The sequence below is a fragment of the Vombatus ursinus genome, unplaced genomic scaffold (genome assembly GCF_900497805.2).
Source record: "Vombatus ursinus unplaced genomic scaffold, bare-nosed wombat genome assembly UNPS02014785.1, whole genome shotgun sequence".
NCBI classification, from domain to species: Eukaryota; Metazoa; Chordata; class Mammalia; order Diprotodontia; family Vombatidae; genus Vombatus; species Vombatus ursinus.
The window spans coordinates 9,901,101-9,928,602 of NW_020954563.1; the positions used below are offsets into that span (position 1 = coordinate 9,901,101).

Below are 27,502 nucleotides of genomic sequence, written 5' to 3' on the forward strand. Positions count from 1 at the left end.
GCTGAAGCTTTTCAATTACCTGAAGGGAGACGAGTGCAGAAGCAAATCCTGCTGGTTCATTCATTACACGTGTACTAAGCTCTTACTGTGTTCAGTGCATTGTGCTAGACTCAGTTGGGGATACAAAGATGAATAAGATGTAGCCCCTGCTTTCAAAGAGATTACAATTTGATAGGAGCAAGAGAACATGTAACACCGAGAGCTGTGATAACAGATTAAAACATGACCGGTGCATTATAAGGGGACACAATCCTAGAAGGTCGAGGAAGGAGCTGTTACCTAGTCCAACCTTTCAGGGAGAGCCAGAGACAGCCTTACAGAAAAAGTGGTATCAGAATTGTATATTGAAGAGAGAGACTACAGCAGATAAAGCTGGGGAAGGGAGTTAGTAGGGGCGAATGGTGGTTTTGTAAGTATGGTTGACAATGCAGGGTATATTCCTTTGACAATAATTGTAGCATTGTATATCACTGTGAAAGCAGAAACGAGAACTTATGGTAGGGATCACAGAAATAAGCTAGTCTCAAATATCTTCATTTTATAAAGGAGGCTATGAGGTGCCTAGAGGGGTAGTGACTTACTTAACATTATGCATCTTATTTATTGGTGCAGTCAGGATTAGAATTCCACTTTTCTGATTCCCCTTATTAGTCATATAATCTTTGGCCAAGTCACTTGAATTTTATGAGCCTTGGTTCTGTCATTTGTAAAATTGAGGATATTTTGCTCTGCTCTGCTTCTCTCATAGAGTTGTTATGAGGATGAAATGGCATAACAGATCTAAAAGTATAAACTGTAAAACATGAGACAAATGTGGTGGATTATTGTTATTCCATTGTGCTGCCTCTCTTGTGTCCTGGATATGTGTGGGAGGGTCTTAAAGTCTTGGGAAGAGCATATTGAGCCCTGAGCTGACGCAGACAACACTAGGCCATAACTTGTTCTTTGAAATGATTTTGTAGATTTAATTCAATTCTTTTTTTAATAGCTCCTTGTGGAAATTCTTATGAGACCTACACTTACTACTCAGAAAAAGAAACAGAAAAGTAAGTGAGCCCGTCATTGTCTCTTAAGCCCTTATTTGTTGTGCTTTCCCCCACATCAGTTCTAAAATCCTAGTTCCCTTAGCCTCTATGACTCTCTGGGAGAATGCTGTTCATATGTTAGGAAGAATTCATTGCCCTTAAACTCGGTCTGTATTATCTCAGGAAAAGAAATTGGTGTTTTCACAATTAATGGTATTTGTAAGTAATAGGCTTAGCTATTCAGAACTTAAAAGTAAAAAAAAAGAAAAAAAGATAAATCAATGATTTATTTCCTTTCCCCATAAGTGCAGGTCCTTAGGAGTGATTATATAGCAGCTGATAGGGCTGAAATATGGGACAATTGAATCTAGCTCTTGTACCCCACGTGATAGGGAAACCCTGTCTTCTTGCTGCTGTTAGAGGGTATAGTATTGTCAGATGTTAGCATTGGCAGGCACATCAGATCCTTTAGTTCAGCCCCTTCATCTTATAGAGAAAGAAACTGAGGCCCAGAGAAGTGAAGTATTTGTTCAGAGTTATCCAACAACGTAATGGAAAAGCCAGAACTAAAATTCAGCTCCATGACTCCAAGTCCATGTTTCTTTTCAGTTTATCATCTAATAGAAAATTCAGTTAATCAGATTTCCTGCCCCTTCTCCGGCATTCTGTACGTATACTGATTAATTGAGGTTTTCTTGTATATTGCCATGTACATATATGTATACAAAGGCAACGTAAGATATGATATAGAACCCCAGACCTGGAGTCAGGAAGCCCTAGGTCAGATCTTACTTCTGACATTAGTTGTATGTTCCCATGGACAAATCACTTAACTTCTCAGAGCCTCAGTTTCTTATCTGTAAAATGGGAATAATATGCCTATAGTATTTAAAAAACATGTTTTTTGTGAGATTTCAAGTAAGATAACATGTAAAGTGCTTTGCAGACTTTTAAAGTCAAAAACAACAATGTCATTTTTTATGGAGGATACAATTGGACATAGGCTATAATTAGACAAATCATTAAACTGCCTACTATGTATAAGGCATGTGTTCGATGCTGGGGATTCAAAGACAAAGATGAGAGGCCCTGCTCCCAGTATTCTACCTGATGGATACATAATGAGTACAGGTAAGTATAATATAAGATAAAGAATAAATGAGTGGCCAAGGAGACATTAGACAAAAATGTTAGGAAAGTTTGATGGGAGCAACAGCTGACTGTCTTGGAAGGCCTTCCAGAGTAGGTGACACTTGAGCTAAGCCTCGAGGGAGTTAAGGATTCTCAAAGGCAAAAATGAGGGAGAGGGTGTTCCAGGCATATAGGACAGCCTATGTAAATGTGTAGAGGCAGACAGTTGTACTGAGAGGGGCTGGAACATAGGGGAATATAAGGTGAGACTGAAGAAATGGATTGGAGCCAGATTGTGGAGAGCTTTTCAGATGCCAGGCCCAGGAGTTTATATTGTGTCCTAATGGCAGTAGAGAGCCACTGATGGCTTTTGAGTAGGGGTGTGACATGTCAATCCTATAACCATGTTCCATCTCAGAAATGAATTTGAGGTGAAACAAGTATCTTTATAACAAGGTTTATTGTAGGTTCTTTTTGGTTTGCACTTGAGGCTAGAAGTGTGTTCAGACCAGTGATCAGTTTCCCCTAAAGGAAGAAGAGACCTGGAGTGAAGGTTTTGTAAGTGGTCAGAGTGTTCTCTGGGCTGTGTTCTGCTGAAAGACTTATTTTGGCCACGTGGGGTGGCTGAAGGATTGAGTAAAGGTTTTGCTTTCCATACTAGCAGAAAAAAATAAGGCCTATAAGGCTGGTTTCCTATTTTTTTTTTTTTTAATAGCACAGGGGATCCTAAAGGAGCTGACTTCGTGGGGAGACTTTGAATTGCTAGGGTAATATTGAAGCCTGTTCGTACTGATTGTGAGCCCTCCAGTTTTCTTCTCAGGAAGCAGTAGCAGTAATTGACAAGGAGATAGCTTATGCTAGAAGTGGCTGTCAGCATTCATTTAAGCCTTTCCATTTAGTCCTTTTCAGAATTAAAACAAGCACCACATCAAGGGCTGAAGGCAAACTTATTCCTCTGTTGAGTATCCATTTCTAAACAAGCAGACTGAAGTAGAACATCATATGTCATATTCATCTCTTTAGATCCCCTAGTCAAATACTTAGAGTTTGCATAGGTAAAGAAGATGAAGGGTTGAGGGTAGAAAGACCTTAGGTCATAAACCCCAAACCAGAAATGTCGAATTGTGAAAGGGGAGAAATTCAGAGAGGCCCTGTGGCAAGAATGCAGTTTTCTTCTTTGGAAACTCCTTGCTGGTGTTGTTGATACTCTAAGGAAGTGAGTAGTGCTGTGAACTGATGCTGGTTTGAGTTCCTGCACATCTTGTGATATAAGCATACCCTACCTAACCTCAGTCACTGGCTTTGTAAAAATGACATTACAGGAAGTAGTTACTTCAAGAGGAATAATATCAGAATTGGAATGGGAAGTTGACTGACTGTAAGGGGGATTAATATTGAGTCATTGTTCATCTTATTTGTATTTTTGGTGATTAGGCAAATGACATGATAGTCTGTTTTTGCAGTGTTACAGTGGAGTCTGTTTGAAATGCCTTGAAGATGTTATTGTGAAGTGGCATTTACCAGCCCAGTGTTACGTTGGGTCTGTGCATTCTTCAACCAGCTCACTATTGCTCCTTCCTCTCAGAAGTGAAGGCTGAGGTAGAAAAGAACAGGGCTTGAGATATGGTGTCTACCCTAATAGCCCCATGAATTCCTAGAGGATCAGAATTCTTTATTTCATTCAGAAGTGTTGGCACAATTTCTCTTGAGAGCAAATATCCAGAGATATTTGCTACCTGCCATATAGGTCAAACTCTAGCACAAGTTAGTGTGGTGAAGACAAAGGTTTTGGGATTAGGGATTAGGACAGTTGGCATAGAATCTGATATAACTTGCATTAGGTAGACTGCTCATGGGGATCAGAGAGAGAAGAAAATATCTTTCGTTGATCAGTAAGCACTTAATTAATTGCCTTCTGTGTGCTAGGTATTGAGGATACAGAGATGAAAACAGTACCTGTCCTCAAGGTGATAACAGCATGATGTTAATGGTTAATGGGGTTTGTACATATGTTTATTTTAAAATGTGCTTTACTATTCACAGCCATACTTGGCCCCATTTGGATTTTGAGTTTTTCAGCTGATTAAAAAAAGGAAGTTTTCTTTTGGTGTTATGGTTAACCTCTATCCTTGCCTAGCCTCTTGTTAAAGTGATTCATTCCAGCATTAATAACCACGTATTGTTTTTTTTTCTTTCAGTAAGTGATGATCTGACCAAGGACTGTTTAAGCATCTTGTATAATACGTGTATTTGTGTAAGTATCTCTGCTTTGGGGACCCTTATTTTTGCTTTTTTGATAAATTGGCAAGTAGGACTTTCTAGTGCTTTGGCCCAAATCAGCATGTGGTGTTTTTGTAAATTAGCCACTTTATATTTCCAAGAGACATCAAAATTCACTGGAGTCAGGTGATTGGACAGATATTTCCTATGTCTGTCCATGAAAGTCCATCAGCTTCCATGATCCTAAGTTTTGATCTTTTTCTTCAAAATATCCTAAGCTTGGGAACATAATGGGATTGTTATCTTTGGTTCCTATTTCTTCAGGAATTCCCATGGTTTTGGCTGATTTATGAATTGTCTTCCTTACTCTGACAGTAGAATTGTTAAATGAAAAAACAATGTCAGTACCTTTGCTTCACTCAAGGAGACCACTAAATGCAAAATAATGTAATTGAGTTTATTTGCCTTGTTATTATTGTCATTATTACTGTTCTTTAATGATACTGTGCATTAGATAGTTTTGCAATTTGCAGCATGCATTACCTCACTTGATCCTCACAAAAACCCTGTAAGACAGGCAAGGCTGTAATTATTAACCCTGATTTTCAGATGAAAAGACAGGGTTAGAAACGTGCAGTGTCTAACCCATGGTCATCTAACTGCATGGCAGATCCTAGAGTAGAACCCAGGCCTTAGGAGTACTTTCAGTGCTCTTTTCCTTTTGCCATCCTGTCTCTCTGTATTGTACTGTCTCTTTTCTTGCTGGCACTCTAAATGTTTAACATCATAATCCTTAAAGATGTATACTCTTCATCCATACTTTTGTCTTTTGACTGTTTGTTCAACTTAATTCTGTTTCCTAGATTGAAACATATTTTCCATTTCCAAAAAAAGTTATTTAAGAATTCTCATGAACAAAATTTCTTTATTTACACATTTGATTAAATCTTTTTTAAAAATTTCAGGTCTCTTTGACATATGGAATTGTTTCTGTATCTTGTTTGGAGGAGAACTAAAGAAAAATTAATTGATTAATGAACAAAGAAAATATAACTGATATGGGACTCTACCTGAGGATACCAGTTTTTTATGTTGGAGGTGTTATATCTCATCTCATGGGACTTGACCTTGATCAAGCAGGGAGCATTCTATTCCACTGTTGAATGATTAGGAAGTATATATGTGGCATCTTAGCTAAGCTGGCTGTACTTGTTTGCAACATAGCCCAAGTACATCTTGGCGGAATTGACTATATGTATCTAGCAGGAGTACGTTGGCATCACCAGCCTTTATCCAGTACGGGTATGGCTGTACTTCAGCCAACATTTTTCGTTTCCTTTTAACAGACTGATGGAGTTACAAAGCGTCTGGCAGAAAGAAATGACTTTGTCCTCTTCTTGTTTACACTGATGACAAATAGGAAGACATTTCTACAAACAGCAACCCTCATTGAAGACATTCTGGGTGTTAAAAAGGTGAGTTTTGTCTGAAGATTGACCATCTAGCTGGGGTTGATCCCTACACTCCAGTATGATGCTGAGGTAATTTGTTCATTTGTTTATTCATTTAGCATCCGTTTATTGATTGTGTACTATGTGTCACACACTGTACTGAGCACCGAGCTTGGCTGGATCAAAGGTAGCTAAGACATGGTCCCTGTTCTCAGGATGCTTGTGCTCCAGCAGAAAGGCTATGCCACACACACTCTCCTAGGTCAAGCCAAACTGGCCAGTCAACATCCATTAAATGCTTGCTGTCTGCAGAGTAGTCTGCTGACCATGACTAGCAGGCTTGGAAGCTCTCTGATATCCTGGACATGGGGGATTCCTGGTGTGGGAGCTCTCTCCACCAATCTTTCTGCAACTTAGCTAACAGGTTTTAGGAAGGTACTTGAGCCTTTGAGAGGTTAAGAGACTCAGGATCATAGGAGCACAAATTCAGAGCTGAAAGGGACATTGGAGGCCAAAGAGGAAGCCAAGGCAAAGGGAAGTTGAATGACTTAACTCATGTTTACACAGCTAGTATGGGTCTGAGATGGGACTTGAACCCTGTCTTCCTGATTCCAAATCTAGTGCTCGTTACTTCCTCTCTTAATAACAGCATGAGAGCCACAAAGAGTTATACAGGATCAGAAGAAGGAAAGGTTTCTTCTATTTCTTTCATTTATATTGGGTAGTTAGGTGGCACAGTGGATGGAGTAGTGGGCCTGGAATAAGGAAACCTGAGTTCAAATCTGGCCTGAGACACTTAACCCTGGGTAAGTCCCTTAACCTTTATTGGCATAAGTTTCCTCAACTATAAAATGGGGATAATAATAGCATCTACCTGGCAGGGTTGTTGTGAGGATCAAATGAAGTAATAAATCATAGAGCACTTAACACAGTGTATGGTACATAAAAAGGACTATATAATGTTAGTTGTTTGTGGTATTTTTATTTCATGGAGGAGCTGACGTTGGAATTAGCCTTTGAAAGATGAGTAGGGTCACACAAACAATGCACCAACCAAACTGAACTAGAAGCTGTTCCCCAAATTCAGAGTTCTATCTCCTACCTCTGTGCATTCACACAGACCATACCCCAGATGTCTAGAATTCACTCCCTTCTCCTCTTTTACCTTGGGAGGCTCAGGTTAGCTGCTACCACCTATGTTATTTCCCCCTGATGAAAGTGTTCTCTTTCTTCTCAAATTTCCTTAAAGTACATTGCCAGGAACTAGATCATAGGATTGTGGGATCATAGATTTGGAGTTGTAGGCCATCTTGTTCAACGCTCTCATTTTCTAAATGAGGAACTGAAGCATATAGAAGTTGAGTGATATGCTTAGGATGTCATAGGAAGGAAGTAGCAGAGTTGGGTTGTGGACCCATGTCCTCTGATTCTGAATCCAATATGCTTTTCATTATATCATACTGTTTCCCCCACCAAAAAAAAAGTTACCTGAGATTACAAAAGGAAGGCCCAAATGGTATTCCAGGCATAGGGAAACCATGTGAGCAAATGGATAGAGGTGGGAAAGTTGTGAATATATATGAGGGATTGTTTAGACCTCTTGTAGTGGAACAGAAAGCTATTAGAGATAAGACTGGAAAGACAATCAGCCAGCATTTATTAAGTGCCAGGAATTGTGCTAAGTACTGGGGATAAAAAGAAACAAAAAAATAGTCCTGCCCTCAGGGAGCTAACATTCAAATAAGGCAGAAAAAACATGAAAACTAGGTATGTACAAGTTACATATGAAGTTGATGGAAGGCAGACTGAGAGGGGAAGGCAGTAGAAGCTGTGGTAGTGGGAGGAGGGTACTAGGAAAAGCCTCCTGTAAAAGGTGGAATTTAAGTGAGTCTTGAAGGAAGTCAGAAAGTTAAGAGGCAGCATTGAGAAGGAAGAACATTTCAAAGCGTGAAGGACAGCCAGGATAAAGGCACAGAGAGGAGATGGAGTTTGAGAAATAGCTGGTAGGCCAATAGGGTTAGATTTTAGAATGTGGGGAGGAGAGTAAAGTATAAGAAGATGGAAAAAGTAGCAAGAGAACAGGTTTTGAAGAGCTTTTTTTTAATTAATTTTTTTGCCCCAATTACATGTAAACAAAAATTTTTATTGTTCATTTTTTAAAAATTTGAACTCTAAATTCTCTCTCTCTACCTCCCCTCCCTCCTCCCTGAAACATCAAGCAATTTGATATAGATTGTACATGTGCGGTCATGCAAAACATTTCCATATTAGCCATGTTGCAAAAGAAAATACAGATTTTAAAAAATAGAATAATGAAGAAAGTAAAGAAAGTACGCTTCCATCTGTCTTCACACTCCATCAGTTCTTTGGAGACAGATACCATTTTTCATCATAAGTCCTTCAGAGTTATCTTGGATCATTTTACTGTTGAGGATGGCTCAGTCATTCATAGTTGTGATTATCTTACAGTATTGTTGTTACTGTGTGCAGTGTTCTCCTGGTTCTGCTTAATTCCCTTTGCATCAGTTCCTGTAAGTCTTCTGAATAACTTTTTTTTGGGGGGGCTAGGCAATGGAGTTAAATGACTTGCCCAAGGTCACACAGCTACTAAGTGTTATGTGTTTGAGGCCGGATTTGAACTGAGGTCTTCTTGAATCCAGGGCCGGTGTTCTATCCAGTGCGTCACCTAGCTGCCCCTCTGAATAGCTTTAAAAGCTGATCAGGGGACTTTATATTTGAGGAGGTAATCATTGGAGTTTGGTGTCTGATCAGTGCTTAAGGGAAAAAAATCACTTTGGTAGCAGGGTAGAGGATGTATCGAAGTAAAGAGAGACCTGAGGCAGTCAGATCAAGTAGAAAGATATTTTAATAATGTTAGCAAGAGGTGATAAAGGCCTAAACAAGACTAGTAACTGTGTGAATGGAGAGAAGGTATATGAGAGTCATTGTGAAGACAGAAGTAGTGAGATTTGGCAGTAGATTGTATATGTGGGATTAGTGAGAGTGAGGAATCGAGAGTAACACTGAGGTCGAGAACCTCAGTGACTGGGAGGACTGTGGTATCATTCTTGACAGTAATAGGAAAGTTTAGAAGGGGAAAGAGTTTGAGGAACAAGATAACGGAACATGATGATGTGGGACTGTAGCTCAGGAGAGACTCGTACTAGATATATGGATATGGGAATTATCTTTAGAGATAGTAATTGAACCAGTGGGAATCAATGTGATCACTGAATGATACAGTAAAAAAGGAGAAAAGAAGTAGGCCCAGAATAGAGCTTTAAAAGGGAACCCACAGTTAGAGGGTGTGAAATCAATGAAGATATAACAAAAGAGACTGAGAAAGAGTAGTCAGGTAGGAGAGAACCAAGGGAGAGCAGTGTCACAAAAACCTGGAGAGGAGAGAGTATCTAGGAGGAAAAGATGATCGATAGTGTCAAATGCTGCAGAGAGGTCAAAAATACCAGAATTGAGAAAAGACCAATAGATTTGACAATTAAGAGATCATTAATAACTTTGGAGAGAGCAATTTGAATTAAATGATGAAAGCAGAAGCCAGATTACAGAGGGTTAAGAGAGTGAGAGGAAAGAAAATAGAGGCACTTAGTGTTGACATCTTTGTCAAAGAGTGTAGCTGAGAGAAAGGGCAAAGATTTAAGGGAAGATAGCCATGGGGTTGGTCAGATCAACTGAAGATTTTCAAGGTTGGAGGAAACTTGGGCATGTTGTAGGTAGCAAGGAAGGAGCCAGTAGAGAGGGAGAGATTGAAGATTAGAGGGAGACTGGGGATGATTGGGAGGACAATTTGTTGGAAAAGATGAGAGGGATTGGGATCAAAGCTACATTTAGGTGGATTGGCCTTGAAAAGTGTGACCCTGGGCAAGTCACTTAACCCCAATTGCCTCACACAAAAAAAACAAACAAGCAAAGAAAAAAAAGACCACCACCTCTTCAGTTGATACAGGAGTGAAGGGGGAAATAGTCAGGGAAAATATCTGAGTGATGCAAGATGAGACGAGAAGGTGCTCTTGCTGAATGGACCAAGGGCAAGGGATTCGAGAGTAGGGGATAGTGTCGAGTTGAACTGGTTCATTAAGGGGTCAGGATAGGAAAGGAGGGAGGGTATAGTCAGTGTAGGTATGATGGCCTGGGAAAGATTTGAGAGGTAGAGGGAATGAAAGTCACAGTGAAAAAGAATGGAACTATGGATCATAAGGCTTAGAGAAAGATGAAATGATAAAAAGCTACAGTCAGATAAGGAATTTCAGAGTTCACGAACATGGAAGTAGAATACTTGTGATTGATGACAAAATCAAAGATACGACTGTTTCTATATGGAAAGGTAGGGTAGTATCAGATTATGGAGGACTTTGAATGCCAGTCTAATGAGTTTGAGCTTTATTTGGCATCATTAAATGAGAGACCAGCTAATGGAGTGTCTTGATCTGGGTGGGAATCACTAAATGTTTGACTTTATAATCTTAAGAACTCAGTATTTTAAATTCACCCAGGAACGATCTGATTCGTTGTATCTAAACCCATGAGAGACTAATTCATAAATCAGGATGCCAGTTTACTATGGCAGATAACATCTTTCTAGTAATCCAGATGCCTCTTAGAGTAGATTACTTTCTGGATGGCTTAATCGCATCCATTTTATATTGTTTTTTAGCTCCAGTTTCATAGGGGACCATTTTCTGACCCTTTACAAGTTCTTTGTGTGCCTCTTGATATGGGGCCCATAACCTCCTGTGCATGACATTGTCAATTAACAGATTTCCTCTTATTAGTACTGGGGTACACAGAAGGAGCCTCCTAGGGAATATGTGGGTAGGTTGTAGTTATTATTTGATGATAAGAGATCTGTGTGCTTCCCTTTTCTAGTCCCCTTTACCCCAAGTTTGCCTGTTTTTCAACCAGCCTCCCATTTCATTGTCCCTGCTGAATTTTCCCTAGGCCTGGTCCTTTGTTCTGGTGTGATGAAGCAGAAATGGCTAATTGTCTTGTCCCAAGCTTCATGTAAGTGCAGAGAGAGAGTGAGTGAGTGTGTGTGTGTGTGTGTGTGTGTGTGTGTGTGTGTGTGTACGTACGTGTACTCGCCCTTTTACAAAGGGACCTAGGCCAATCCATTGTTGCTTTAATGAAAGGACTTCATTCTTTACCAGTTATTTTTTCCAGCTTATGAAAAGAGAAGAACAGACAAGGAAGGGGAGACCTACAGACAAGCCTCTGTGGTGTGGTAGGAAGCACTGGCCAGGGAATCAGAAGACTTGGGTTCTCATACACCTCTGTCACTTACTCATTATGTAACCTTAAGTAATTTCTCTTTACTTCTTTGCCTTGGTTTCTCCATTCACAAAATGAGAGGATTATACTGAAACCATTCTGGTGCTAATGTTCTGTGATTTTTGTAACAAAGGTACTTCAGAGTCCTCTCAGTTTTTTGGCACCTGAGTAAGGAGGGAAAGGATCATGCTAAAACTTTAGTCTCAAGTGACTGACTGAGGCACCTACTATTCCTTCATCAACACTCCTCTATATTGAAAGCCTGCCATGTTCAGTAAAGCTTTTTCTCCCTTCCAGGAGGCATCTTAATTCTCCCAGAGTTTGGAGGTTTCTGCTGCAACAAGCTAAGTCTATTAGGTACATTGTGCTAGAACCCACACTGTTTGATTTTTTTTCTCTTAAAAAAGTTAAAACATTTAAAAGGTGATTTGGATTTTTTTTCCCCCTACCAGTTTTCTTTTCCAGTACTCTCACCTTGTACAAAAAACAGCAAGAAACAATCCTTCTCCCTTCGTGGCAGGAAGAGACTGGTTTTCAGCCTTGTCTCATGTCAGTCTCCTACGTCAAGAACTCTTGCCCTAGACCATGTTTTCAGGGATAGCTAAGTTTGAATGAGGCAAATAAGTTCTTTTGATTAGTTATTTATATGGTGAAAAAGACAACTTTAGTTTTTTCTCCTTAAATTTTTTTTTACTTTTAAAAAATGATTTGGATTTTTTTTCCATATTAATCTTTCTTCTCATCCCTCGATAGCCCATTATTTTCCTGTTCATCACCTTCACCATATCCCAGAGGTTGAAAATTCAGGGCAAAACTTAACAGCCAAAGGTCAAGGATACACAATATTCCTCTTCCCATTATCTGAGATTGTTTTATTCCCTTTTCTCTACCTTCTTTTCCTAAGATGGGGAAATAAAAATTAAAGGTGAAATAACAGCTTTTAAAGTCTGAGTGCCACATGGAGGAAATCTGACCTGTGACTTGGTGACATTTCACATGTTCTAGGCTACAGAGAGGGACTCTGGTTGAAAGGTGCTGGCACACAATGCAGAAATTTATTTTGCTTGACTATATGTATTTTGATTTTCTTGTCTTCTCATTGGGGGGGAAGAGAAAATGGGAGGGAGAAAAGGTAGATGTTTGTTAGAAAAAAAATTTTTTAATTAAAAAGAAAGTTACTGGAAAAAACATTTCTGATTGGGAGTGGGTCATGGCCAGGAGCTACTGCATAGTAGTGGCTATCAGCATGCCCCTTTCCTTACCAAGTAGAAGCAAAATTGCTCTGAGAATATTTCCCTTCCTTATACTTATTTCCCTATTACTCAGAAATTTTCCTTTGCAGTGTATCACTGTTTGGCAGAAAGGAAGAGAGTATCCCTTTACCCTAAAAAAATCAGAGTTTTCTGGTTTGCTCTGTAAAGTAAGAGTATACAGAAAAAAATTGTGTTTTTTGCAGGAGATGATCCGGTTAGAAGACATCCCCAACCTTGCTACTTTAGTTTCCAGTTTTGATCAGCAGCAGCTTGCTAACTTCTGCAGGATTCTGGCTGTCACAATATCAGAGCTTGACACTGGAAGTGATGACAAGCATACGCTTCTTGCCAAAAACGCCCAGCAGAAAAAAAACCTGGGTCCTACTCGTGCTGAAATCAACCAAGGTAAGTAGCCTAGCTCTCAGACCCTGAGGCTTTAACTCACCACCCCCTTCCTGAGACATCTTGTTCTCAAAACATTTCTCAAGTTTCAGAAGAGGGTCTCACGTTCTCCTTTTGACAGTCATCTGTATTGAAAGCCTGCTTTGTTCGGTAAGATTTTTTCTCTCCTCCAGGAGGCATTTTAATTCTTCTAGAGTTTGGAGGTTCTTGTTGCAACAAGCTGTAGGTACACTGTGCTAGAACCATATTTGTTGATTTTTTTACCTTAGAAAAATTAAAACTTTTAAAAGGTGATTTGAATTTTTCCCTTAACAGTTTTCCTTTCATATCCTGTAACTGGGAACTTTGTAAGATTATCATTTGAAGAATATAGCAGAGATATGGAAGAGAACTAAGTTTTTGTTTTTATTACTATGTGACACACACTTTCATTCTTAAGTGCTGACTTAGTTCATTTAATTCAAACATTTATTAAGCATATACAATGTTCAAGAGACTGTTAGGTGCTGGTCATACTAAGACCTGACTGAAATAATATTTCCTCCCAAAGTTTGCATTCTATTGGAGGTATAAAACATGTAGATAGTTCATTAAGTAAATTGAAGAGGGAGAGACCAAGGAAGTAGCACTTAAGCTGGGTAAGGTTTGAAACAAGATAAGGGTTTTGCGAGGCAGAGTTGAGGAGAAGGTATATTCTAGACTTGTGGGGAGGTGGGAAAAGACAGGCAGGCACAGTTTGTGCAAATAGATGGAGGCAGGAAATGGAATGTTCTGGAAATAGTAACCTCCTTTAGCTAAATTATAGATGCAGAATGCCTGAAAGGGGATCAGGAGAAATAGAGCTGGAAAGGTAGGTTAGATCCAAACTCTGAATGGCCTTACATGCTGGGCCAAGGAGCTCAGATCTTATTTTAGAGGCATTGGAGCCACTTTTTGAGTTTTTACAGGGATACTAAGATGTTTAGACCTGTGCCTTAATCTGGTTTTGAGATCTTTCAGACAACTATTAAAATGGAAACAGGGAACCCATTTGGAAGCTGTATAGTTCAAGTGAGAAGTGATGAGTTACTGTAAGAGTAGAGAGAAGGGAATAAAATGCAAAATGTGGAAGTAGAATCCACAGGGCTTGTTAATTGGACATTCAAATGTGGGAGTAAGGAATAACAGAGTTTCACATAATGCAGATGTTTGAAGCTTAGATGATTGGGAAAATGTAGTTGTTCACCCAGAAATAGGCACGTTTGGAAGAGGAGCAGGATTGGGGGGGAAGGGGATGAATTCCATTTTGGCCATGTTGAATTTGAGATGCTGATCAAACATGCATATGAGGATGTCCAGTAGATAGTTGAAAATATAGAACTAGAGTTTAGGAGACATATAGGTATGCACATACGCATGCATGTATATTCACATACACGTGTATGTGTATATACACGCGTGTACATGTATTTGCATGTGTGCATGTGTGTTTATTACACACACACATTTTGAAGTCATCTGCATTCAATTATCAACCCATGGGGACTATTGAAATTACCGAGGAGGAGAGGATCTATAGAGAGGAGAGATTAAGACAGAACATTGGGGATAAACAAGGAGGCACGTACAAACACAGTAAAAATTAAGACAAACTTTAGGATTGTATTTGTTAGAAGAGAGGGCTATACTGATAATTCTCAAATCGACCTTTCCTGCCTGAAACTCTCTGCTTACCTCCAGTCTCATATCTCTAACTGCTTTTCAGACATCTCTGGATGTCCAATAGACAGCTTAAACTCAGTATTCCAAAACAGAACTCATTATATTTCCTCCTAAATTCTCCCCACCTCCTACCTTTCCTGTTACTGTAGAGGGCGTCACCATCCTCCCAGTTGCTCAGGCTTGAAACCTAGGAATCACCCTAGAATCTCACCCTCCACATCCAAGCTGTTGCCAAGGCCTATCAATTTTGCCTTTGCAACCTCTTTAGTATATGCCCCCTTCTCTCCTCTGAGACTTCCACCACTCTGGTGCAGGCCCTCATCACCTCACAGTGGATTATTGTGCAATAGCCTTCTGGTGAGTCTGCCTGTCTCAAGTCTCTCCTTACTCTAATCCACTCTCCATTTAGCCACTAAAGTGATTTTCCTAAAGTGCAGGTCTCATCGGGTCACTCTCCCACTCAGTAAAGCTCCCTAATTCCTCTGGGATCAAATATAAAATACTTTGTTTGGCATTCAAAACCTGTTATAACCTAGTCCCCTCCTATCTTTCCAGTCTTCTTACACCTTGCTCCCTGCCGTATATTCTTCAATCCAATGACATTGACCTCCTAGCTGTTCCAAAACAAGAGACTCCATCTCGTCTCTGTGTTGTCCTCCATGCCTGAAATACTCTCCCTCCTCTGCTTTATTTCCTGACTTCCCTTGCTTACTGACCTCCTTTAAGTCCCAACTAAAATCCCTTGTTTTACTGGAAGCCTTCCTATCCCCTCATAATTCTAATGCTTTCACTATGTTAATTTTTTCTTATTTCTACTGTATGTAGCTTACTTAGGGCATCTAGCTGTCAAAGTGGACTGAGTGCTAGGCCTGCAGTCAGGAAGACTCATCTTCCTGAGTTCAAATCTGGCCTCAGACACTTATAGCTATGTGACCCTGGGCAAGTCATTTAACCCTGTTTGCCTCAGTTTCCTCATCTGTAAAATGAGCTGGAGAAGGAAATAGCAAGCCACACCAGTACCCTTGCCAAGAAAACCCCAAATGGGGTCATGAAGAGTTGAACACAACTGAAAAATGACTCCACAACAACAACATAGCTTGCTTTGTATATATTTATTTGTATGTTGTCTCCCCTATTAGATTGTTCCTTGAAGGCAGAGACTGTCTTTTGGCTCTTTTTTTATCCTGTCCTTAGCACATTGCCTGGCACATAGAAGGCACTTAATAAATGTTTATTGATTGATTTGATTCTGTTTTGGGGTGTTGAGTTATCAGGAAAAACAAAAAAAAGTGATTTTTTTTTAAAAAAAAAAGACGTTTTGATCAGAGATGCAAATTTCAGAGTGGAGGTTGAATAATTTTGGGTAGTGTAAGGCTTGACTCTGAGTGTGGCCTGGGTGCAGCATGTGGGTTGAGGAGGTTGATGAATGGAGAGGCTAGGGTGTTGGAGGGAACATAATATGAATTTTTTAATGTATTATTTATTTTAAACATTCTTTTTATTTTTTTAAATTTTTAGTTCCTAATTCTCTTCCTCTAGCCCCTTCTCCACTCATTGAGAAAGCAAGCAATATGACATCAGTTATACCTGTGAAATCATACAAAGCATATTTCCATATTAGCCATGTCACACGAAAAAAAGCAAGAAAAATAAAGTGAAAAAAACTATAGTTCAATTTGCACTCAGAGTTCATCAGTTTTCTTTCTGGAAGTGGATAGCGTTTTTCATCATGTAATCCTTCAGAATTGCCTTGGATCATTGTATTGATCAGAGTAGCTAAGTCTTTCACAGACATCATGTAAATATTGAAGTGTCTGAGAATGAGATTGGGGTGGAGAGGATGGTTGAACCAGGTACTGAATTCCTTGAGAAAGAAAAGGAGTGGCTGAGAACCAATAGATAGCAGCAACAAGGTAAGATAAATGGAGGGAGAGAACCTCAAAAAGAGATTTCATTATGTTTTTGCTTCTGCAGTGCCTACTGGCTTGTTGTTGGTTGATTGACGGCTTAGTGGCTTGCCTTGTTAACTCTGTTTAGGTTTTTGATAAAGGATTTTTTCTTATCCAAGACCAAGTTTTGGCATTATAATCACTCGACATTTGGTTTCAATTTTTTGCTCTTTCTGTTTACATTGCTGTCTGTCATTGTATATATTGCTTTCCTTTGTTGCTTCATTCTCCATCAATTTATATACAGTTTCCCATGTTTCTCTGAATTCTTCACATTCATCATTTCTTAAGGCACAATAATATTCCATTACTTTCATGTACCACAATTTGTTTAGCCATTCTCCAATCAATGAGCACCTCCTTTGTTTCCAGTTTTTTGCTACAACAGAAAGTGTTGCAGTGAATGTTTTGGTATATGCAGGACTTTCTTTATGTCTTTTATCTCCTTGGAGTCTATGCTTAACAGTGGGATATCTGGATTAAAAAAGTATAGCTGTTAATTCCTTTCTAGTATACTTAAATATTCCATTCCAGACTATTTGGACCAGTTTTTCAGTTTTACCAGCAGTGTATTTTAGTGTACCTATCTTCCCACAACTCAGTCATTGTTGACTGTTTCCATCTTTTGTCATTTTTACCAATTTGTTGGGTATGGAGTGAAACTTCATAGTTGTTGTAGTTTGTATTTCTCTTGTTAGTGATTTAGAACAATCCTGCATATACATTATTGTTAATAATATGCGATTCATATTATTGTTACTATTTTGAGAGGTGCACTGTAGCTTAGTGAACTTTTGAATCAGAGGACCTTGATTCAAGTTGTTTCCTTGTCACTGCCTTTGTGACCTTGATAAATCACTTCACCTCTTTGGGCCTCAGTTTCCTCATCTGTAAAATAAGGGGGTTGGTGAAGACACTGAGATCCTTTCCAGCTTTAAATCTATAATCCTAAATGTTCACATCCTTTGACCACATATGCATTGGGTAATAGCTCTCGGTTTTATGAATTTGTGTTAATTCTTTCAGTATCTTGGATATCAGATCTTTATCAAAGATATTTGATCCAAAGGTTGTTGTTTTTTTTTTTCACATTCAACAGTTTCCCTTATTGTAGCTTCATTGATTCTGTTCATGCAAAGACTTTTCAATTTCTTATAGTTCAAATTGTCTTTTTTCTCTTTTTTGACTGCTTCCATCCCATATTTGGTTGAAAATTCTTCCCTGAGCGTGGAAAAATGTAACTGTCAGATGATCTATGGATAAGGGAAGATTTTATGACCTAATAAGAGATAGAGAGGATCAAGAGAAATAAAATGGATAATTTTGATTACATGAAATAAAGGGTTTGCACAAACAAAACTAATACAGCCAAAATTAGAAGGAAAATAGGAAACTGGCAAAAAATTTAAAGGAAGAGAACCCAGGATAGAGTCCTGGGGGACACTCACCTTAGTGGGCATGACCTGGACAAAGATCCAGCAAAGTAGACTGATAAGGAACAGTCATACAGGTGAGAAGAGAACCAGGACAGAACCATGTCACAGAAACCTAGAGAGAAAAGAGTATCAGGGAGAAGAGGGTGATTGACAGAGGCTGCAGAGAGATCAAGAAGGATGAGGATTGAAAACAGGACCTTAGATTTGGCAGTTAAGAGATCACTGATAACTTTGGAGAGGTTCAGTGATGAGTCAGAAGCCAGACTCTAGAGAGTTGAAAAGAGCAAGAGAAAAGTGGAAACACCCATTTTAAATGACCTTCTTAAGGAGGTTAGTCACAGAATGGAGAAGAGATATGGGACAGTAGTTAGTAGGGATGGAAGGTTCAAGTGAGTATGTTTCTGTTTTTTATTTTCTTTTGAGGTTGGGGGAGACAGGGCATACTTGCTGGGAAGCAGCCAATAGACAAGGAAAAATTGAAGATAAATGAGAGAGTAGAGATAGTGGAGGGGGTAGTCTGCTAATGAAGGTGGGGTGGAATGGGATCACTTGTGCATGTAGCATTTGCTTTGGAATACAATGATCCAAGACAATTCTGAAGGACTTATAATGAAAAATGCTGTCTACCTTCAGAGAAAGGACTGGTGGAGTCTAAAAGCAGACTGAAGTATACTTTTCAAAACTTTTTTTTATTTTTCTTGTTTTTTGGTTTAACAGCTTGACTAATATGGAAATATGTTTTCTTTTTTTTTCTTTTTTTGAAGGCAATGAGGTTAAGTGACTTGCCCAAAGTCATACAGCTGGAAATATGTTTTGCATGACTGTACATGTACAACCTGTCAAATGGCTTCTCAATGATGGGGGAGGGAAGGGAGAGAATTTGGAACTCAAAAATTTTTTAAATGTTAAAAAATTGTTTTTACATGTAATTGGAAAAAATAAAATATTCAAAACTGCAAAAAAAAAGGTTTTAAAGCTTTGCCTTGATAAGGAAAAAGGCCACTTTTTCATGTGAGTCTGAGATGAAGGAGGAGATGGTGGTAGAAGGCATCTGGGTAATGAGATAAGGAGGAGCGGAGAAGGAGAAAGAGAGCTCTTGACAGCCTCAATTTTTTCAATGAAATATGAAGCAAAATTCTTAGCTGAGAACATGGTGGGGAGGGGGAACCATGGCAAGTTTAAGGAAAGATGAGAAGGTTTGGAAGAGCCACTGTGGCATATGGGATAGTAAGTTAATTAGGAAAGTGTAAAAGGTCATAGTATGGGCCCAGTTAAATTTATATAGCATACATTTGTAGCGGACCCAGTCAAAATGGTGTTAGGATTTTTCTCCAGCTTTGTTCAACAGCACTTGTGTAGGAGCAAAGGCAGCAGATGGTGGGAGTGATCCAAGGCTGAGGTTTGGTAGCAGTAATATGATAAGCAATATCATCCCTCAAGGGGACAGGGTAGGATTTAACTGCTTCACCGAAGCGCCATGACAGAGAAAGGAGAAGAATATAGCTAGTGCAGGAGTGATGGCCTGAAAAAAGAACTGAGTTGACAAATGGGAGGATCTGGTAAGGATGAAGAAGAGAATTTAGGGTTTCACGGCAGAGGAAGAGGTGGAATGACAATAGATTGTGATCACATAAGGGTATTTCAGAGTTCATGAACATGGAAGGGGTTTCTTTATGAATGACGACAAGAACAAAGGTATCAAACTAGGATGTGCCCTAAGAAGGGTGACTAGGATCCTGAGAGGGTCTAGAAACCATGTATTGAGGACTGGTTGAAGAAACTGCAGATGTTTAATTTGGAAAAGGAAAGTCGACAGGAAACATGATTGTTTTCAGAGATTTGAAGGGTTGTCATGTGAAAATGAGAGTAGACATTTCATTATTTCCCCAGAAGGCTTAAATAGTACTAATAAGAGACAGATTTTGGCTCAACATGAGAGGACTTTTAAAAATCTGTTGTATAGTCCAGCACTGGACTAGGCTTCCTTTTAAGCTACTAAATTATACGTCATTGGAAGTGTTGAGGAAGAATCTAGCTGACCCATCAGCAGAAAGGAAAAAAACCGCCAACTTAATTGAGGGTTCTTCTAGTTAACTGAGTTCTTGTTATAATCAAGGTTTTAGAGTGGGTTGTATTAAAGTATATTTCTTATCCGTCTCAACTATATATCTACCCCTAGAGAATGCAGATTCCATGGATATAGCTAAAATATATTGCCCAAGAGATAGTATCCAAGGTGGATGGATGTGCTCACATTCAAAACTGTCCCATGTTTATACCCATCCTCCTCTCTCGACTGTTTTCTTTTGCTTTATGTAGATTTCTTATGGTAGATCAGGCCCAACTTAGATATTCAATCACCTTTGCCCTAGCTGTGTTGATGGGTAGAAACTTGTATGATTTCTTGACTCCTTTGTCATTGGGCAGTGTGCTAAGACCTGTGCATAGGCCTTTAATAACATACTTCTGTTTGCAGACTGAGCCATAAATGAATCTTATAATCATTCATCAAATCTGTTTGGTGTTCAGTCCCTATATTCCAGTTAGCCTTTCTCTTTAAGATGAAAAAAAATATAATAAATGCTTACTGAACAGAAGAGTACATGGCCTTTGTACCCCAATCAGTTACCAGAGGAAAACCGTGGGGAGGCATATGTTGTCAGGTGGCAGCCTGTCCCTTTCTTTGTGATGGCCTATCTGGGCTTCCTCCTGTCTCCTTGGTATCATGATTGCTAGCTGCTGTCCTGGTTCTTCCATTCTTGTCCACAGACAGCTTGCATGCCCCACTCATCTCATTTTTACACAGCTTGTTTCTTGGCATCTGTTTCCAACTGTTCCTTGGCTTTCTCATTCTAGCCTAGTTCTTGAAGGCAATGCTAGCTGGCTGTTTGTTTATCTTAACCTTTTGCTGCACTGAAGGAGCTAAATCAATGAGCTGAACTAGATGACCTTTAAGGTTCTTGCAACTATCACATTGTTGAATTCTAAGTGTGCCTAGTACTGTGCTGGGTGCTTTGGGAGATAGAGGGTTGTTTTTGGGAACTGCCTTTATATGCAAAATCCAACCTAGGTGGAGAATGCAGACTAATGCAACTGAAAATTTAAATAACAGTGTAAGACTATTGACATGATGTCACTCATGAATGATGTGGATTGTAAATAACTGTAGGAGATCAGAGGGCAAGTTGGTATCCATAACAGGCGGGTGGTTTTCACAAAGTATACATTTGTAATATTTTGTTTTTCAGTTTACACTTTTTGTTCAGGTACTGAAAGATTGAGGTCTCTGACAGCTATTGTCAGAAATGAATTCAAAAGAAATATGACTAGATATAGGGAGAGAAGAACTGGTGATTTTCATTTAGATAATAAACTTGGACATAGGGCATTAATGTTCTTAATTAGACTGTTATTATTAAATCTGGCAATCATTCACTCAACAAAGTGGGTAAATCAAGTTGAAAATCTAAATACCATATTATTTTTGCTATTTAAATTGACTCAGAATTTTGGTATAAAATAGTAGTTCTGGCTTAGTAAATTTGGTCTTTTTCCAAGTCCATTTCCTGTCAAGCTGGTGGAAAGGAAGTGCTTGCATGCTTGAAAAATTTGGGGGTAGTATTCCTCCTCTGTGTATCTAGTTTTCTTATTTATGAAGATTTACTACTGTCTTTTCTTTTGCAGCAACTCTCCTGAATATTCCAGGTTTTATTGAGCGCCTCTGCAAGCTAGCAACAAGAAAAGTGTCTGAAAGCACAGGCACCTCCAGTTTCTTGCAGGAGCTAGAGGAATGGTACACGTGGCTGGATAATGCCCTGGTGTTGGACGCGCTCATGCGCGTAGCTAACGAAGAGACTGAGCACAGCAGCCCAGGTACTCTAGTTGAAAACCTGGTGACACCATTAATTGGGGGCCCTGTGAAGTTGGGCTGTTTGTTTTTCTTGCTTCTCTCCCTGTCCACCCTGTTCACCTTCCACGTTTATCAAATCTTGAGCCTCCTTCCTACTGCCATTGGTTTAACTGGCATAATTGTGGCTGGTGATCTCCATTGCAGAGATGGAGAGAAACATGGTTCTCTTGGACTAGTTTTTACATGGAAATTGTTTTCTTCCATATTTCACATAGTGTAACCTTGTATGCTAGGATAATAGGAATAGGGACTAGACAGTGATCTCATGATAGGCAATTTTCAGATGAGCAAACTCTCTCCCAATGCAGATCAACATCTTCTCTATAATTTATAGTCTTAGAGAATTTCCTGGAACACTGAGGTATTAAGTGCCTTGCTCAGGATCACATGGCCATTAAATGTCCAAGGTGAGACTTGAACCCAGGTCTTCCTGGCTATGCTTTCAGGTCTATGATAAGATAAAGAAATTCCTTTCTGGAGCACATCTTTCCATCTAGCCTTTGTGAATCAAGGGGCAAAGGAGAATAATGATTTTTAAGAACCATCATACATGTCTATTTGTCATATATTTGTTTCTTTTTTTTTTTTACTAGAAAATTCCTGTAACAGTATTTTACCATTGTGAGTTCAGCCACTACTTTCCCCAGCTACCACCTCTTCCAACTCTAACCTCATTCTGTATATCCTGATGTATTAGTTGATGCATTAGAAGTTTATCCCCCTCTCCAAATTTGATGAGTTTTATGTGTCTCAGATGTCAACTGTGTCCTCAAAGCCCTGAAAACTCCTATCTGGTACTGAAGTAGATTTTGACTCTTTATTATGGCCATTAGAGCTATTGCTCAACCTTGAAGCACCTCTCACTCAATTTCTTCTCCATTGTGTAGTAGATATTTTTCCCCTTTCCCTACTCCAAACTACCAAGGAAGAGAGCCAGTAATGGGGCTGGGGAAAGAAGAGAACCACGAGTTTTCATGACTTGCTTATCCAGATAACATTGGTGTGGGAACTTTGCAATCTGCTTGCTGCCTCAGCACCATTAATAGTGGTCTTAGGAGCCTTGGGGAAGCCTCTTGGGGGTGGGAGAAAAAAGTAGTAGTCTCAAAGTGTTTCTCTCCCCCCACCTCCATTTTAGTGGCAGCTAGTGGAGGCCAAGTGGGTGACATACTGGTCATTAGCTGAACAGTATTGGCAGTATCTCACCTTCTGGGGCTGAATGCTAAGAGTAAACACAGTGAAAGGAAAAAAGAGGTCAGCCTGTTTACATGGTGATTTATATGTTTAGTCAGCTTGTATTCCAGGCTAGTAGAGTGATGTTCCATAGCTTCATTAGCAACTGGGGTTGACTCTTAATCTTTGTTTCTTTCTTGAACTAGCACTAAATGAGATGACTTCTGAAATTAAGTATGTTCCTATAAAATGCAAGTCATCAGTCTAATTTGAGGGTGCAGTAGTTTGAGCCTAAATCGTCAGTATTTCTTTAAAACTCATGGTATTAGTAAGCCTATCCAGAAGAATATAGCACAGATGACATGCAGGGACTATTGGTTTCCAGAAAAGTGAGTCATGGTCAAATCAACAACTACAGATGAAAACAAGTCCCCACCCTAGAAGGGGTGTCTAAACTAAGGACAGCACCCCTGCCAGTACAGTCTTAGCTGTTCATCTTTAAAGTCCAGACCATTGCTTTCTGCTTTCAAAGGAATAGCTTTATCATTTTTAAGTGAGAGAAACTTTTTGTCTGGCCTAAAAATATCTCCTTGGCCAGATGTCTTGTGGAGGTTTAATAAAACTCAAGAATACCTGCACAATTTGCTGTCACAAAGGACTTTTTTCAGGTGGGTGATCGCCAGCGGTGCCAGCAGCCAGCTCAAAATTGGAGTGCTGGAAGTGATCAGTTCTGTGGGGTCTTGGGATTCAGGTGATTAGAAAGTATTTCTCTGGATTTTCCACGAAGTTTCAGTCTTACTCTTCTCCTTTTCAGGATATGGGAGAAACTAGATCATAGAATGTCAGAGATAAAAGGGAATTTAAAATCATCTAGCCCATTCCTTTCATTTTATAGTTGGAGAAGCTGAGAGAAACCTGAAGAAGAGAAAGGAATTGCCCAGTTTCATTGTCCATTAATAGTTACTATATACCAAACAGTGTGCTGGTTGAAGAAGATACAAAGACTAAAGTGTGGCAGTCCTTACTCTTAAGGACCTTACATTCTATCTGTACACATAAAAGGTTATGCAAAATCAATACCAAGTGGTTTGGGGAGGCAGGGTACTAGATGCTAGGAAGGTGAAGAAAGGTTTTATGTTAAATGTGGTCCTTGAACTGAGTCTTGAAGGAAATGGCTTTTAGAAGTTGCAGGTAGGTGAGAAGGAATCTTATTCTAAACACAAAGGATAGTCAGAACAAAGGCATGGAAATGGGAGGTAAAGTGCCAAGTGTGAGAAACAGCAAGATGGATGGTTTGGATGGGCCAGAGAGTAGAGGAGACAAGGGATGATATGTAATAAACCTGAAAAGTTAGGTTTGGGAGTAGGTTGTAATGCCTAGCTCTGAATGCCAAGCAGAACAGTTTATATTTTATTCTAGAGGCAATAGGAAGTCACTAGAATTTAATCAGGGGAGTGCCATGGTCAGAGTTGAACTTAAAGAAAACTTTGGCATTTATGTGGAGAATGTATTGGTAAAGGGAGAAACTTGAGGCAGGGAGAACAGTTAGGGGGCTGTTGCAATAGTCCAGGCAAAAGATGATGAGGGCATGAACTAGAGTGTTGACCATGTAAATAGTGAGAAGGGGGCTGTGACAAATGTTGTATAGGTTAAAATGAAAAGATTTGGAAACTGATTAGATATATTGAGTGAAGAATCAAGAATAACACCAAGGTTGCAAATCTGGGAGACATGAAGAATAGTGGTGCCTTCTATAGAATAGGGGATATGAAAGAGGACTGAGTTTTGGGGTAAAGATAATAAGTTCTGTTTTGAACTTATTGAATCTGAGGTGCCTATGGGACATCCAGTTCAAAATATTGTGGTTAGTGAGGCGAGGATAGATGGAGCTCAGGAGAGAGACTCGGACTCAATATATAGATCTGGGAGTCATCTCTATAAAGATGATGATTAATTAGGTAGAGTGAAAGGAAGATAAATTAGCAAAGGAGATGGGGAAGGAGCAGTCAGAAAGATAGGAGAATCAAGAGAAGGCAGAGTCACAAAAAACCAGAGAGGAGAGGATAGTTAGTTACTAGTATCAAATACTGCAGAGGTAAAAAAGGATGTGACTCAGAACGAATGATCATAGAAAATGAAATAGCATTTGAAAGAATTGACAGATTGCCTCCAGAAAAAAGGCTAGGGCTGCAAACTCTGACACATAGTGGTTACATTTAATAGTTTGGTTCAGAAACAACAATTTCTGCAGTTAATTAGGAGAAAGACCTTCAAATACAAAAGAAAAGAAACTCAAATAATGTGAGACTAGTCTTCATCCTCTAGAAAACATAGGAGGGAATAGAATAATGTGTTCTGAAGAGCAGTGGAGCTCAAGATGCAGCCCAGAGTGACCTACTCCGGCAAATCTGAGCTTAATCACACAGTGAAAAGAGATGGACGTTAAATAATAAAGAGGCATTTGAAACATTTTTAAGAAGAAAATCAGAATTGATGAGATTATTTGTTTCTGGAACACCCCAAATAAGAGAAATGTAGGAGGAATTAATAAATGCAACAGCCATGGATAGCAACAGCAACAGTGACCACAGAGAAAATAGTAAGAGATTTCTTTCCACATGTACAAAAGGAGACAGGCAAAAATCTGGTGGAGGTAATGGTGAACAAGACAGGGCATTATAGACAGAACCTGGCAACACTCTGCCTACAAGTCAATCAGTGTTTTGTTTTTTACAGGACTATATTACAACATGGGAGGGTACATGAAAGGGGAGGAAGAGAATGGGGGATAGAAATGTGTGATGTACCTGGGTCAAATCAAGAACTAACAATGAGGGAAAGGTGACCACTGTGGTTTCAGAAAGAGAAGAACCTATAGGGGAGTGGGTGAGAAGGAAGGGGGTAAGGACTAGAAAGAGGGAGAAAGGAAGGAGGCCTTACTTTGGTAGTGAAAGGAAGTTCCACTGATGAATGTTTGTACAGGTGAAGAGAAGTGGTCTGTGAAGGGAGATGTTGACCTTATACTCTGTGAAACCTGGGGGTTTTGGTGTTTGAAAAATGTATTCATCCTACATTGGGAGGAGGGGAGTTGGAATCCCTGGGAGCAGCTAGCCCCTGGGAGGTATGGACCCAAGGAGGAGATTTTGAGGCAAATGTAGAGGGGAAAAAAGGTAACCAGGAGAAGGTATAAAACAGTGGTAGGGTGCATAATCAGTGATGTGGTGGAGGTATAGCCCTACTAGGGGGCAGTGGCCTCATTGACACCTGCAGTAATTGACATTGTTGAATGAATGAGGCACAATGGAAAGGGGAAATCCATGGTGCAAACTCTGCAAGGCAATGGCAGAAACCTGGAGGGGGAAGTCTAGAATGTATGAAGATGTATGATGTATGAGGAATGCAGAAAGAGACCAGGTAATTTTAAGGGTCATGAATTATGGAATGTGGGTCTAGAGTAGGCAGAAAGAGAGGATGGATAATTCAGAAAGTGAAAGAAATCCTTTTTTGGAAAGGGGTGCAAAAAATGAAATTTAAATAGCTAATGAACAGGACTAATTGAAGGGGAGAAGGGGGAATATACTTGACTGAGAGGAAAGAAAGGGGATAAGAATTATATAACCAGATAAAAGCAGGAAAGAAAAAGGAACTAACCCTAAAGGGAAGGGGGTAACAAACAAGAGGAGATGAGGGGTGAGGGGACGAGAACCTGTGTGAACAGGGCCACTTAAAAAAAGAGAGAGTAAGGTAAAGTAACTAAAGGAATATAATACTGTATTTATAGCAAAAAAGTGGAAACTTGCAAAAAAACCCAGTATTAAAGATAGATCCCTAACTTTATTTTTTAAACTTTTTTATTACATCTTAAGTTCTGAACTGTCTCTCTCCTTCCCTCCCTCCCCACTCCACACTAGAGAAGGCCACCATTTGATGCAGATTTATAAATATGTGTAAAACCATACTATGTGTACTTCTTTTTTATCAGTTCTTTCTCTTGAGGTAGATAGCATCTTCCATTTATAGTTGATTTGAGTATTTGTAGTACTCAGAATAACTTGGTCACAATTATTCTTTGTAACAGTATTGTTGTTACTGTATACAATGTTCTCTTGGTTCTACTCACTTCACTTTTCATTATTTCATGCAAGTCTTTTCCATGGTTTTCTAAAATCAACTAGTTCATCATTTCTTACAGCACATTCCATCGTAGTCATATACCACAACTTGTTTAGCTGTTCCTCAATTGATAGGCATTCCCTCATTTTCCCGTTCTTTGCTACCACAAAGAGAACTGCTATAAATATTTTAGAATGTATTGATTCTTTGCCTGATCACCTTGAAACAGACCTACTAGTGGTATGCTGGATCACAGTTTTATAACTCTTTGGGCATAATTCCAAGTTACTCTCCAAAATGGTTGGATCAGTTCACAGTTCTGCCAACAATGTCCCAATTTTTCCACATCCCCTCCAACATTTATAATTTTCCCCTTCTATCATTTTAGCCAATGTGATAGGTATGAGATGATATCGCATAGTTGTTTTGATACTCATTTCTCTAATCAATAGTGA

At 39.3% G+C, this 27,502-nt stretch overlaps 1 protein-coding gene across 2 annotated transcripts in view; it reads left to right on the forward strand.

Annotated features, from left to right (window-relative positions):
• The window catches only part of TRPC4AP (transient receptor potential cation channel subfamily C member 4 associated protein), a 71,051-nt gene that overhangs the window by 19,706 nt on the left and 23,843 nt on the right, over positions 1 to 27,502 (forward strand). For both annotated transcript variants that reach the window (XM_027867142.1, XM_027867143.1), the window contains exons 4-8: positions 989 to 1,046; positions 4,355 to 4,410; positions 5,723 to 5,851; positions 12,570 to 12,771; positions 21,539 to 21,727. In XM_027867142.1, the coding sequence (XP_027722943.1) occupies positions 989 to 1,046; positions 4,355 to 4,410; positions 5,723 to 5,851; positions 12,570 to 12,771; positions 21,539 to 21,727 (634 nt within the window). The remainder of the gene's footprint in view (positions 1 to 988; positions 1,047 to 4,354; positions 4,411 to 5,722; positions 5,852 to 12,569; positions 12,772 to 21,538; positions 21,728 to 27,502) is intronic.